Below are 13777 nucleotides of genomic sequence, written 5' to 3' on the forward strand. Positions count from 1 at the left end.
CACACCCTGCACAAGTCTTGCACCCTAAGGAACAATGATATTAGCTGAAGCACGGTTCCTCTACACTGCTGATTCCTCAAGTTAGTAGGCTGGCACTTAGGTTTCCATGCACAGACGGAGCAGCAGTGTTAACTACATTAAACAAGAGGTGAGTCGAGAGGTGCCTTCTCTATGGGCCTGTTTTCCCCTCAGACTTATGTATGGCATCCCTTTCCTGGACCCTCACACAGGCATACCTCAGAAGGCTCCACCTTCAGGAACACCCATGTTAGCTGAAGCACTGTTACTCTACAGTGTTTCTTTGAGTTACTTGCCTGGCACTTAGGACTCCATGCACATTTTGAGCAGCAGTGCTAGCATCATGAAACAAGAGAAGGGAGAGAGGTGCCTTTTGTACGAGCCCGTTTCTCCCTAGGAGTGATGAATGGACCCATTCCCTGGGATCTTACACACGCACACTGCAAAATACTACCACCTTCAGGACCAGCGATGTTAGTGGAAGCACAGTTGTGTACAGTGTGTTCATTTGAGTTATGTGGCTCCCACTTATTCCTCCAGGCACACGTGGAGCAGCAGGGCTAGCTTCATGAAACAAGAGTTGAGTCGAGAGGTGCCTTCTGCACGATCCTGTTTCTTCCTCTCAGGCACGCACACTGTAAAATGTTTCCACCTTCAAGAATGGCAATGTTAGCTAAAGCGCGGGTTCCTTACAGTGTGTTTCTTCCAGGTAGGTTTCGAGCCCTTAAGGTTCAATGCACACATGGAGCAGCAGTGCTAGCTTCATGAAACAAAAGGTGAGGCAAGAGGTGCCTTCTGCAAGATCTTGTTTCTCCCTCAATTTCACATAGGAAACCTGTTCCCCAGGCTCTCACACACGGTACACTATAAAATGTTTCCCCACAAAAACCCGAGGGAGAAAAAGGATGCTGCCAAAGACCCTTCTTGACTCAGCTCTTGTTTATGAGGCTAGTACTGTTGCCCTGTGTGCACGTGCAGGTCGATAGCCAACCACCTAACTCGAAGGAACCACACTGTAGAGAATCTGAGCTTCAGTTAAAATAGACATTCCCGAGGGTGGAAGCATTTTGCTGTGTGCATGCGTGATAGCACTGCAAGTGAGGCCAAAACCATTTTCTGAGTGAGACTCGGGCCTTGGCAGAAGGCAGAACACGAATCCCCACTTGTTTCATGAAGCTAACACTACAGCCCCACTTTTGCATGCAAGTCTAATCGCTGGTGTACTAACTCGAAGAAACAACAGTTTAGAGAAACCGTGCTTTAGCTGCCATCCACCACTCTGAGGGAGGAAGCAGTTTACGGGGTACCGTGGGTGAGAGCCCGGGGAACGGGTTTTAAACATAAAGGCGAGGGAGAAACAGGCTGGTGAAGAAGGCAACTGTCGACTCAGCTCTTGCTACCTGAAGCTAACACTACTGCTCCATGTGTGCTTGGAATGCTCAGAACTCAACACTGACTTGGAAGAAAAAATCTGTAAAAGTCCCAGCTTCAGCTCACTTCGCCTCTTCAGATGGTGGCAGCATTTTCAAGTGTGTTTGTGTGCCAACCTGGGGAATGGGTCCGAGTGTAATTCTGAGGGAGAAAGAAGCAGGGGCAGAAGGCACCTCTCATCTCAAGTCTTCTTTCGGGAAGCTAGGTCTGTTGCCCTGTGTGTGCGAGTAGACCTAAGAGCCATCAACCTAACTCAAAGGAACAAAACTGTAGAGAACCCGTGACTCAGCAAACATCGCCCTTCCTCAGCGTGAACTTCATCTGTTGTGGGGTTTTGTGAAAACATGAGAAATGGGACCTCCATGTAACTCTGAGCCAGAAACAGATCTCTAAGGAGGCTGCTCTCGAACAACCTGCTGTTTTAGGATATTAGCACTGCTGTACCCTGTGTGTCTGGATGCCTAGGTGCAGGCTACTAAGTCAAAGAATGAAAACTGTAGAGTTACCGAACTTTAGCTAACATTACCATTCTTGAAGCTGGAGGTATTTTACAGTGTTTGTGTATGAGAGACCAGGGAACAGGTCCCATACGTGAAATCAACCGAGAAACAGCATCGTGCCAAAGGCAGCTCTCACTCATCTCTTGTTTCATGAAACTAGTACCATGGCCCCGTATGTGCATGCAGGCATAAAACTAGCCACCTCACTCGAAAAGACTACACTGTAGAGAACCCGTGCTTCAACTTAAATAGCCTTTCCTGAGAGTGGAAGCATTTTGCAGTGAGCGTGCGTGAGATCACGGCAAGTGAGTCCAAAACCATAGTCCGAGTGAGACTCAGGCTGGGGCAGAGGGCAGAAAACGACTCTCCCCACTTATTTCATGAAGCCAGCACTGCGGTCCCACTTTGCATGGAAGTCTAATTGCTAGCATACTAACTCTAGGAAACAGCACTTAGAGGGACCATGTTTTAGATAGCATCACTGTTCTGGAGGGTAGAAAAACTTTCAGTGTGTGTGCGTGAGAGCCTGGGAAATGATCCCATAATTCACTGGGCAACAGAAACGGCTTCGTGCAGAGGTACCTCTCAAAACAGTTCTTGTTTCACGAGGCTAGCACTCATCCTGCATGTGTGCGTGGAGACCTAAGTTCCAGGCACCTCCCTCAAAGGAACAACACTGTAGAGAAACCATGCTTTAGCTACCGCCAAGCTCTCAGTGGGAGGAAGGAGCATACTGTGTACTGTGGGTGAGAGCCCGGGGAATGGCTTCCTACATAAACTCGAGGGAGAAAAAAGCCGGTGCCAAAGAAACCTCTTGACTCAGGTCTTGTTTATGAGGCTAGTACCATTGACCCATATGTGCGTGTAGGCCAAAAGCCAACAGCCCAACTCAAAAAAACAACACTGTAGAGAATCCATGCTTCAGCTAAAAGAGCCGGTCAAAACGGTGGAAGCACTTTGCTGTGTGCATGAGTGAGGCCAAAACCATTTTCTGAGTGGGACTCAGGCCACAGCAGAAGGCATAACACGACTCGCCAGTTGTTTCATGAAGGTAGCACTGCGGACCCACATTTACATGCAAGTTTCATTGCTAGCATACTAACTCGAAGCAACAACAGTGTAAGACAAACAGTGCTGTAGCTACAGTCCCTGGGAAACGGGTTACATATGTAAAGGTAAAGGAGTAAAAGGGGGGTGCAGAAGGAACCACACGACTCAGCTTTTGCTGCCTGAAGCTAACGCTATTACTCCATGTGTGCTTGCAAAGCTTGTGCTCGACACTGACTTGGAAGAAAAAGCCTGTAAAGAATCCCAGCTTCAACTACCTTCGCCTCAAATCAACATGGAAAAATTTTCAACTATGCTTCTGTGCCAGTCTGGGAGATGGGTCCAAACAGAATTGCAGTGGAGATATAAGCATGGGCCCAAGGCAATCTCCAGTCAGCTGTTCTTTTGTGAAGCTAGGTCCTCTACGCCGTGATTTCTGTAGTCCTATGAAACATTCACATAGGGGAAACAAGCAAAATTGGACAGATCCAGTGCCTAGGCAAAGAGGGCCCATCCTGAGCACGAACGTCATCCGTTGTGTGCTTTTGCGAAAGCATGAGAAATGGGGCCGAAACCCAACGCTGACTGGGAAACAGGCCTGTAAGGAGGGCTGCTCTCAGCTCACCTCTTGTCTTCGGAGGTTAGCACTGCTGTACAACCGTGGGCCTGGGTGCCTCGGTACCGTACCAGGCCGTTAACACAAAGGAGCGGTGCTGTAGAGTTACTGGCCTTGGCTAACACTGCGGTTCCCGAAGCGGGAGGAACGGTTCAGTGTACGCCTGTGGGAGACTGGGGAGAGGGTCCAATACGCGCAACCGGGGGAGAAACAGGGTCACGCAGGAGGCCGCTGTCAACTCACCTCTTGTTCCGTGAGGCTACTACAGTCGCCCCGTGTGTGCGTGCAGGCTTCCAAGCAGCCACCTAAAGGCGACGGAAGAAGCTGTAGAGAGTCCATGCTTCACCTGACAAACCCCTTTCCTGAGATTGGAAGCATTTTGTTGTGGGCGTGCGTGAGAGCACTTGCAAGGGCGTCGCAACCCTAAAGCCGAGTGAGACTCGGGCCGGGGCAGAAGGCAGCACACGATTCCCCACTTCTTCCATGAGGCCAGCTCTGCGGCGCCACGTTGGCATGGAAGTCTAATCGGCTAGCACACATACTAACTCAAGGCAGCAACCGTGTAGGGAAACCGTGCTTTAGCTACCGTCGACCTCTCTGAGGGAGGAAGCAGTTGACGGCGTACCGTGGCTGAGAGCCTGGGGAACGGGTTCCACCCGTAAAGGCGAAGGGAGGAGAAAGAGGCCGGTGCCGGAGGCCCCTCTCGCCTCAGCTCTTGCCACCCGAAGCTAACACCGCCGCTCCGTGTGTGCCTGGAACGCTCAGGGCTCGACACCGGCTGGGAAGGAAGAAGCCTGGAAGGAATCCCGGCTCCAACTCACAGCGCCACTTCAGAACGTGGCCGCATGTTCAAGAGCGCTTGGGTGCGCCCTGGCGGGTGGGTCCGAGCAGAATGCCGAGGGAGGAAAGAGGCGTGGGCAGAAGGCACCTCTCGACTCAACTCTGCTTTCGGGAAGCTAGGTGTTTTGCCCCGTGTGCGCGAGTAGACCTAGAGCCACCCACCTACGTAAAGGCACAACACTGTGGAGAACCCGTGACTCAGCAAGCGTCGCCCTGCCACAGCGTGAACTTCACCTGGTGTGGGTTTTGGTGAGAGCATGAGACATGGGACCTCAAGGCAACTCCGAGCGGGAAACACGTCTCTGCCAGTGAGTGCAAAGGCGTATTCTGAGTGAGACTCCGGCCGCGGTGGATGGCAGAACACGACTCCCCACTTGGTTCACGAAGCTCCCACTACGGCCCCCCTTTCCGTGTGAGTTCGTTGCTAGCGTACTAAGTCAGAGCCACGGCAGTGTAGCAAAACCGTGCTTCAGCTACCGTCCACCTTTCTGAGGGAAGAAGCAGCTACCGTGTCCCATGGGGGGAGAGCCTGGGGAACCGGTTCTCTGCATAGAGGCGAAGGAGAGCAGGCCCACGCAGAAGGCACCTACGAGGACTCCGCTCTTGCGACCCGAAGCTACCGCTACTGCTCCCTGGGTGTTTGGAACGCTCAGTGCTAACACGGACTTGGAAGAAACAAGCTTTTAAAGAAGCCCAGCTTGGCAACATTTCCATCTGTGCTTGTGTGCCAACCTGGGAAATGGGTCCCAGCCGAACTCCAAGGGAGAACAAAGCATGGGCCCAAGGCGCCTCTCTTTTTTGCTCCACACACATTTTAGGATTATTTGTTCTATCCCAGTGAAAAATGTCAATGGTATTTTGATAATGAGTGCATTGACTATGTGATTGCTTTGGGAAGCACATTTTCACAATATTTTTTCTTCCAATCCGTGCGCATCAAATATTTTTCCATCTCTTTCGGTCTTCTTCAATATCTTTCATAAGTGTTCTGTAGTTTCTAGTATATAGATCCTTTACCTCTTGGGTTAGGTTTATTCCTAGGGATCTTATGGTTTTTGGTGCAATTGTAAATGGGATCGGTTCCTTAAATTCTCTTTCTTCAGTCACATTGTTCATGTATAAAAATGCAACTGATTTTTTTTAAAGATAAAGTCACAAGCCATTTATTCATCCAACTAAAATTTTTTGAACATTCATTACATAAAAAAGAGAACAGAGTAATTAACAACACAATACTTCTTTTCATAGTCTCCTCATCTAGAAAAAAGCCAGGCAGGTAAACAATTACAACTCATTGCATAACATGATCAGCTTGACATTTTAAAAAGATTCCTTTCACAACATGGAAAGGAGTGGTTTGGAAGAAGAAAAAAGCCAAGAGTCCAGTTATAGAGGTATCATGCTGTTTATGTAACAGAACATAGGTTGCAAAGGTTAGATCATGAGGAAATGACTGTCAGGAGAGGAGACACATTCAGAAGATTGGGTGGGCTCAAATTCCAGCCACCAAACCTACAAAATTACCTGCAAAATGCAACTGATTTCTGTGCATTGATTTTGTATTCAGTTGCTCAACTGCTGTGAGTTCTAGTAACTTGGGTGTGGAGTCTTTTGGGTTTTCCACATAAAGTATCATGTCATCTGCGAAGAGAGAGAGTTTGACTTCTTCTTTGCTAATTTGAATGTCTTCTACTTGTTTTTGTTGTCTGATTACTGAGGCTAGGGCTTCTAGTACTATGGTGAACAAAAATGGTGAGAGTGGGCCTCCCTGTAGTTTTCTTGACCTTAAGGGAAAAGCTCTGTTTTTCCCCATTGAGAATGATATTCACTATGGGCTTTTCATAGATGGTTTTTAAGGTCTTAAGGTATGTTCCTTCTATCCCTACACTCGGGAGAGTTTTTGTAAAGAAAGTATTCTGTATTTTGTCAAATTCTTTTTCTGCATCAATGAAGAGCATCATGTGATTCTTGTCTTTTCTTTTGTTAATGTGTTCTATCACATTGATTGATTCCCGAATGTTGAACAACCCTTGCATCCCAGGAATAAATCCCACCTGGTCATGATGAATAATCCTTTTAATGTACTGTTGGATCCTATTTCCTGGGATCTTGGTGAGTATTTTGGCATCCATGTTCATCAGGGATATTGGTCTGTAATTCTCCTTTTTGATGGGGACTTGTCTGGTTTTGGGATCAAGGTAATGCTGGCCTCATGGAACGAGTTTGGAAGTTTTCCTTCCATTTTTATTTTTTGAAACAGCTTCAGTAGAATAGGTCTTATTTCTTCTTTAAATGTTGGGTAGAATTCCTCTGGGTAGCCATACAGCCCTGGACTCTTGTTTTTTGGGAGGTTTTTGATTACTGCTTCAATTTCCTTACTGGTTATTGGTCTGTTCAGATTTTCTACTTCTTCCTGTTTCAGTCTTGGTAGTTTATAAGTTTCCAGGAATGCATCCATTTCTTCCAGATTGCCTAATTTGTTGGCATATAGTTGCTCAAAAAATGTCTAATAATTATTTGTATTTCCTTGGTGTTGGTCATGATCTCTCCCTTTTCATTCATGATTTTATTAATTTGGGTCTTTTTTCTTTTTGATAATTCTTCCAAAGATTTATCTTATTCTTTCTAAGAACTAGCTTCTAGTTTCATTGATCTGCTCTACTGTTCTTCTGGTTTCTATTTCATTGATTTCTGCTCTAATCTTTGTTATTTCTCTTCTCCTGCTTGGTTTAGGCTTTATTTGCTATACTTTCTCCAGTTCCTTTAGATGTAAGGTTAGCTTGTGTATTCGAGATTTTTCTAGTTTTTAGAGAGAGTTTTATATTGCAAAGTACTTCCCTCTTAGGACCACCTTTGCTGTATCCCAAAGGTTTTGTACAGCTGTGTTTTCATTTTCATTTCTTTCCATGAATTTTTAAAATCTTTATTTTCCTGGTTGATCCATTCATTCTTCAGCAGGATGCTCTTTAACCTCCAAGTGTTTGAGTTCCTTCCAAATTTCCTCTTGTGATTGAGTTCAAGTTTCAAAACCTTGTGGTCTGAAAATATGCAGGGAATGGTCTCAATCTTTTGGTACTGGTGGAGACTTGATTTGTGACCCTGTGTGTGATTTATTCTGGAGATAGTTCCATATACACTAGGGGAAGAATGTGTATTCTGTTGCTTTAGGATGGAATGCTCTGTGTATATCTGTTACATCCATCTGGGTCAGTGTGTCATTCAAAGCCCTTGTTTCCTTGTTGATCTTCTGCTTAGATGATCTATCCATTGCTGTGAGTGGGGTGTTGATGTCCCCTACTATTATTGTATTATTATCAATGTGTTTCTTTAACTGTGTTATTACTTGGTTGATATAATTGGTTGCTCCCAAGTTAGGGGCATAAATCTTTGCCATTGTTAGATTTTCTTTTTGGATAGACCCTTTAAGTATGATATAGTGTCCCTCTTCATCTCTTACTAGTCTTTGGTTTAAAATGTAATTTGTCTGATATAAGGATTGCTACCCAGCTTTCTTTTATGTCCATTAGCATGATAAATGGTTCTTCATCCCCTCACTTTCAATCTGGACGTGTCTTTGGGTCTAAAGTGAGGCTCTTGTAGACAGCATATGAATGGTTCTTGCCTTTTTATCCAATCTGATACCCTGTGTCTTTTGATTGGAACATTTAGCCCATTTACATTCAGAGTAACTATTGAAAGATATGAATTTATTGCCATTGTAATACCTATAAGTTCCTGTTTCTGTAGATTTTGTTTTCTTCTGGTTTATGTTACTCTTATGTTACTTTTGGTCTCTCTTTGCTTACATTACCTTAATATTTAATTAAACTTACATTACATTAATATACAGCAATTAAATATATATATAGCAATTCAATTCAATTAATTGCTTACATTACATTAATGTTTCCTGTGGTGCTGTCTTGGTGGTCACATATTCTTTCAATTTCTGTCTGTCCTGGAAGTTCTTTATCTCTCTTTCCATTCTTAATGACAGCCTTGCTGGATAAAGTATTCTTGGCTCCATGTTCTTCTCATTTATACTCTGAGTATATCATGCCAGATCTTTCTGGCCTGTCAAGTCTCTGTGGATTAAGTCTGATGTCAGTCTAATGTTTCTACCCCTATAGGTTAAGAACCTCTTGTCTCCAGCTGCTTTCAAGATTTTTTTCTTTCTCTGAAATTTTCAAGCTTCCTTAGTATATGTCAGAGTGTTGATCTATTTTTATTGATTTTGGGAAGGGTCCTCTCTGTCTTGGATATGAATGGCTGTTTCCTTCCCCAGATTAAGGAAGTTCTCAGCTATAATTTACTCAAATATACCTTCTGACCCTCTCTCTCTTTCCTCTCCCTAAGGCACTCTAATAATTCTGATGTTTCATTTTATGGCATTACTGATTTCTCAAAGCCTTCCTTTCTGGTCTATTAGTCTATTAGTTGTTTTTCTCTCTTTTCCTCAGCTTCCTTCCTTTCCAACTTGTCTTCTATGTCACTTACCATCTCTTCTGCCTCAGTTACCTTAGTTGTTAAAGCATCCAATTTAGACTTCATCTCAGAGCATTTTTAATTTAGGCCTGATTAGATCTCATTTCTGCAATAAGAGATTCTCTAATATCTTTTATGCTTTTTTCAAGCCCAGCTATTAACTTTATAATTGTTGTCCTGAATTCCATCTCTGACATTTTACTTAAATCCACATCAATTAGATCTGTGGTAGAGAGTATTATCTCTGGATCTTTCTTTTGTTTTGAATTCTTTCTTCTAGTCATTTTGCCTAAAGACATATGGATGAACAGATGAAAAAAAAATACAAATATCAACCCCAACTCAAGGGAAATACACACTAGCTAATTCTGAAGTATCAGAAACCAAAAAAAAAAAAAAAAAAAAAAAAGGCAGGGGTTGGGGGGAAGAGAGAATAAAATCTCCCAGGTGGACAAAACAAGGTGATCCACTTGGTCCCAGGTGTATTTTGGTCTGTGTTAGAAGACACTAAATCCCAAAATTGTAAAGAAGGCAAAACTATACATATACAAAAATAAAATTGAATACAGTGAGAGGAAACCAAAAATGAAGAATATGTCTAGGAAATGTAAATGTAAAAAACGAAAGTTAAAAAAAGACTTAAAAATAAAGAGTTGATAAAATAAAAAACTCGTTGAAAAGGGAAAATTGTAAACTGAAATATAAAAGAATCATGAGAAACAACCTCGAATTCTATGTACTATTTTCCCTTAGAGCTGCACGTTTGCAGTGCTGTGTGTTCTCTAAGCTTGGTGTTCCTTGTTCTTTCAGCTAGTCCTGGAGCAGGGGCCTGCTGCACTGAGTCTCAGGTGTCTTTGTCTTGGCTGAGTTGCACCAACCCTTGCCAGGGGGCGGGCTCAATATAAGGTTTTTCTGTGTCTCTTTTGTTCCCTGAAGGCTTTCTAGGCCTCTTTAGAAGATGAGAGTAAAAATGGCTGTGCCCCAATCTCCAGCCCCCAAGCTGAAAGACTGGTCCCCTTTCTTCAGTAAACCCTCAGGGATAAGCAGTTTTCACTGTGTGTGCCACACTGCAGACTCCTGGGGGAAGGTGGAGGTTCATGCATTTCTGTCATTTTCAGAACACCCCCCCCCCCCAGTAGAAGGGTCACCTGGTCATGCGTGTACCTGTACCACCCCTACTGGAGAAAGGTAGGGGGTCATGAGCCTCTGTCTTTGCAGGGACCCTGCAAGGACAGCATTCACCTAGTAGTGCCAGTGCCCCCATTGCCCATCCCGGGGGAAGGCAGAGGGCCATGGCTTTAACTGACCTTTGCAAGGCTCCTCCCCACTCCACTGAGAGGTGTCACCAGAGCCTGCAGGGTTCACGGTTTATGGTAAACCAAGCTGAGAGCTTCTTCCTGGGCTCACAGACAGTAACCAGGTTCCCCGCTCCAATGCTGGGGAACTCTGCTGGCTCAGGGACCCCGCATGCTCTCTGTGACCCCAGGGATCTTGAGACTACACTGTTCCACCTAGGATTCTGTCCTACTTCACCAAAGAGCATCTTTCTGGCAGGGATGTCTCTCACTGGAGCGGATTTTTAAAGGTTCAGATTTTGTGCTCTGGGGCTATATCACTTTCTGGTAGCCGGCTTACAGAGGCTCCCTCCCCTCTGCCATTTATCCTCCGATATGTCCCCTTCATTTCACTTCTCCACACTCCTACCCTGCAAAAGGTGGTCACTTTTCTATTTATAGAATTCCAGCAATTCTTTTGTTGTATCTCAGGTTGAATTCATAGGTGTTCAGAGTGATTTCATAGTTATCTAGCTAAATTCAGAGGACCAGATGAAATGAGGTCCCCTACTCTTCCACCAAATTGCGTCTCTTCCATGATTATTTTTTCTACATTCTGATTTTATTCTGTTTCTTTTTTAATTTAGTTAGTTAACATATAGTGCATTATTGATTTCTGGAATAGAATTCAGTAATTCATCACTTACATACAATCCCCAGTGCTCATCACAAGTGTTTTCTTTTTACAGATTTTTAAAAGATTTTTAAAGATTTTTTAAAAATATTTTTCTTTTTAAAGATAGAGTGTGAGGTAGAGCAGGTGCAGGGGCAGAGGGAGAGAAGGAGACTCCCCACTGAGCAGGGAGCTCATTGTGGGGTTTGATCCCAGGACCATGGATTCATGACCTGAGTTGAAGGCAGACACTTAACTGACTGAGCTGCCCTCAACAAGTGCCTTCTTTATTACCCATCATCCATCTGGCCCATCCACCACCCACCTCCCTCCATCAACCCTCAGTTTGTTCTCTATTGTTAAGAGTCACTTATAGCTTGTTTCCCTCTCCCCTTTTATTCTTTTCCCATATCCCATATGTTCATCTGTTTTCTTTCTTAAATTCCACATATGAGTGAGACCATATGGTATTTTTCTTTCTCTGACTTATTTCATGTGGCATAATACACTCTAGTCCATCTACATCACTGCAAATGGCAAGAGTTCATTCTTTCTGATGGCTAATAGTCCATATATATATATCTCACCTCTTCTATATCCATTCATCAGTTGTTGGACATGTGGGCTCTCTCCATAGTTTGGCTATTGTTGATAATGTTGCTATAAACATTGGGGTGCATGTACCACCTTAGAATCTGTATTTTTGTATCTTTTTGGTAAATACCTAAGAGTGCGATTGCTGAATTGTAGGGAGTTCTATTTTTAACTTTTTGAGGAACCTCCAAACTGTTCCCCAGCGTGGCTACACCAGTTTTCATTCCCACCAACAGTGCAAGAGGGTTCCCCTTTCTCCATAGCCTCACCAACACCCGTTTTTTCTTTGTTGTTAATTTTAGCCATTCTGATAAGTGAGGTGATAACACACTGTAGTTTTGATTTTTATTTCCCTGATGATGAGTGATGTTGAGCATTTTTTCATGTGTCTGTTAGCCATTTGTATGTCTTCTTTGGAGAAGTGTCTATTCATGTCTTCCACATATTTCTTAACCAGATTATTTGTTTTGGGGGGTGTTAAGTTTGATAAATTCTTTATAGACTTTGGTATTAACCCTTATCTGATATGTCGTTTGCAAATATCTTCTCCCATTCCATGAGCTGCCTTTTAGTTTTATTGTCTCCTTCACTGTGCAGAAGCTTTTTATTTTGATGAAGTCCCAATTGTTTATTTTTGCTTTTGTTTCCCTTGCCTCTGGTAACGTGTCTAGTAAGAACTTGCTGCAGCTGAGGTCAAAGAGGTTTCTGCCTGTGTTTTCCTCTAGGATTTGGATGGTTTCCTGTCTCACATTTAGGTCTTTTGAATTTATTTTTTGTGTATGGTCTAAGAAAGTGGTCCAGTTTCATTTTGTGCATGTGGCTGTCCAGTTTTCCCAACACCATTTGTTGAGGGGACTGTCTTTTTTTCCATTGGATGTTCTTTCCTGCTCTATTGAAGATTAGTTGACTATATAGTCGTGGATCCATTTCTGGGCTCTCTATTCTGTTCCATTGATCTATGTGTCTTTTTTTGCCAGTACCATACTGTCTTGATGACTACAACTTTGTAATGTTAAATGCTGACATTTTTAAGGGTAAAATTTTCCTCAGTATAATGTGTGAGTATTGGGGAAATATGGTAGCTGATAATTGATAAATTGGGTGATACAGACATTTACTATTTTATTATCTCTATGATTAAAATTTTTTATAATAAAAAGTTTCAGTACATGAAGTAATACTGAGGACCATTTTTGCTCCTTATACTAAATGGTAAAAAATTGATCACCATGTTTGGGCACAAGCTTTCTCTCCAAGGAAATATTAAATATATTTTTCAGTCCTTTTTCTACTTCTTCCTCATTCAGTATTTTAAACACTATCAAATCCATATTGTCCTTAAAATTGAATTTCCTATAGGTAAGGGTGCAGCCCACTAAACAGTGAACCCCTTCAGAGGTCTGCAAGGAACAGAATGACTTGTTTGTAAACACAGATGTTGGAGACATCTGAAGGTATGTATTCACAGACTCAAAATCTTCAATTGTTCGAGGTTCAAGAGTAAAGGAGTATATTTTTCGGTATTTATTCTTTTCTAGGAGATCAGAATTAAGAAACTCTTGGTTTGGAATGTACTGGTCTCTTCTGATTTGGTCCAAGTACCAGATTCCTTTGTCTTCTGTCAAGTGGAAGATGCAAGGCACCTGAGGCTGATCCTTCCCAGAAATTAACTCCAGAGGCTGCCACATCTGGTAAGAGCGTCCAAACCCAGCATCTACTATGTAATTCCTGCCATCAGTAGTCACTTTCAGCAGAAGGTGAATCATAGCCTTGCTATATTTGCTGGCTGGAGTACTGTAAACATACCCTCCTAACATTGTGGTCTCAAAACCGATTGTGGTCAGAGCCCAGTACAGAAGATGATTGACCTGGAGACACCACCCACCACGGTTCTTCCTTACAACTTGATCAAAAATGGGCTCCAAGCCCAATTCCATGGCTTCCCCACAATGGATGTCAAGGTTCTCAAAGGGAATGGTTCGGATTTGGTGCTGAAGAATATCAGTTAATGTTTCCAAGTCCAATTTCTTCCTAGAGTTCTTATAACCGATTCTTTCAAAATATGCTTTGATGTCCATGATCCCCTAAGGGAAGTACAACAAAACAGAAATAAATACATTACTTTTGCACTGGATTTCTTTGATTAGCTTAATTATAACTAACGTATTTTAAAAATGTAAATGCAATCAGTGGTTATAAATATCCATAATCATAAGTCTTTTTTTTAGTGCTTTTATTGTATAAATTACTTCTGTACATATAAACTCACTTAGTAGACTTAGTAACCCCGTAGGAAAAC

The 13777-nt window shown here is 43.2% G+C and overlaps 1 protein-coding gene across 1 annotated transcript; it reads right to left on the reverse strand.

The window, feature by feature from the left end:
- Nucleotides 1-12489: 12489 nt before the first annotated feature.
- Nucleotides 12490-13556, reverse strand: LOC118356728 (arylamine N-acetyltransferase 1-like). Its single transcript, XM_035726236.1, has one exon. It carries the CDS (start codon nt 13554-13556, stop codon nt 12684-12686), a length of 873 nt encoding a protein of 290 aa, XP_035582129.1. The 3' UTR covers nt 12490-12683.
- Nucleotides 13557-13777: the final 221 nt, after the last annotated feature.

Source organism: Zalophus californianus, chromosome 2 (assembly GCF_009762305.2).
Source record: "Zalophus californianus isolate mZalCal1 chromosome 2, mZalCal1.pri.v2, whole genome shotgun sequence".
Taxonomy (NCBI): domain Eukaryota; kingdom Metazoa; phylum Chordata; class Mammalia; order Carnivora; family Otariidae; genus Zalophus; species Zalophus californianus.

Coding starts and splice junctions, on each gene's coding strand:
- LOC118356728 (XM_035726236.1), bottom strand. CDS start 13,556: ATGGACATCAAAGCATATTTTGAAAGAATCGGTTATAAGAACTCTAGG.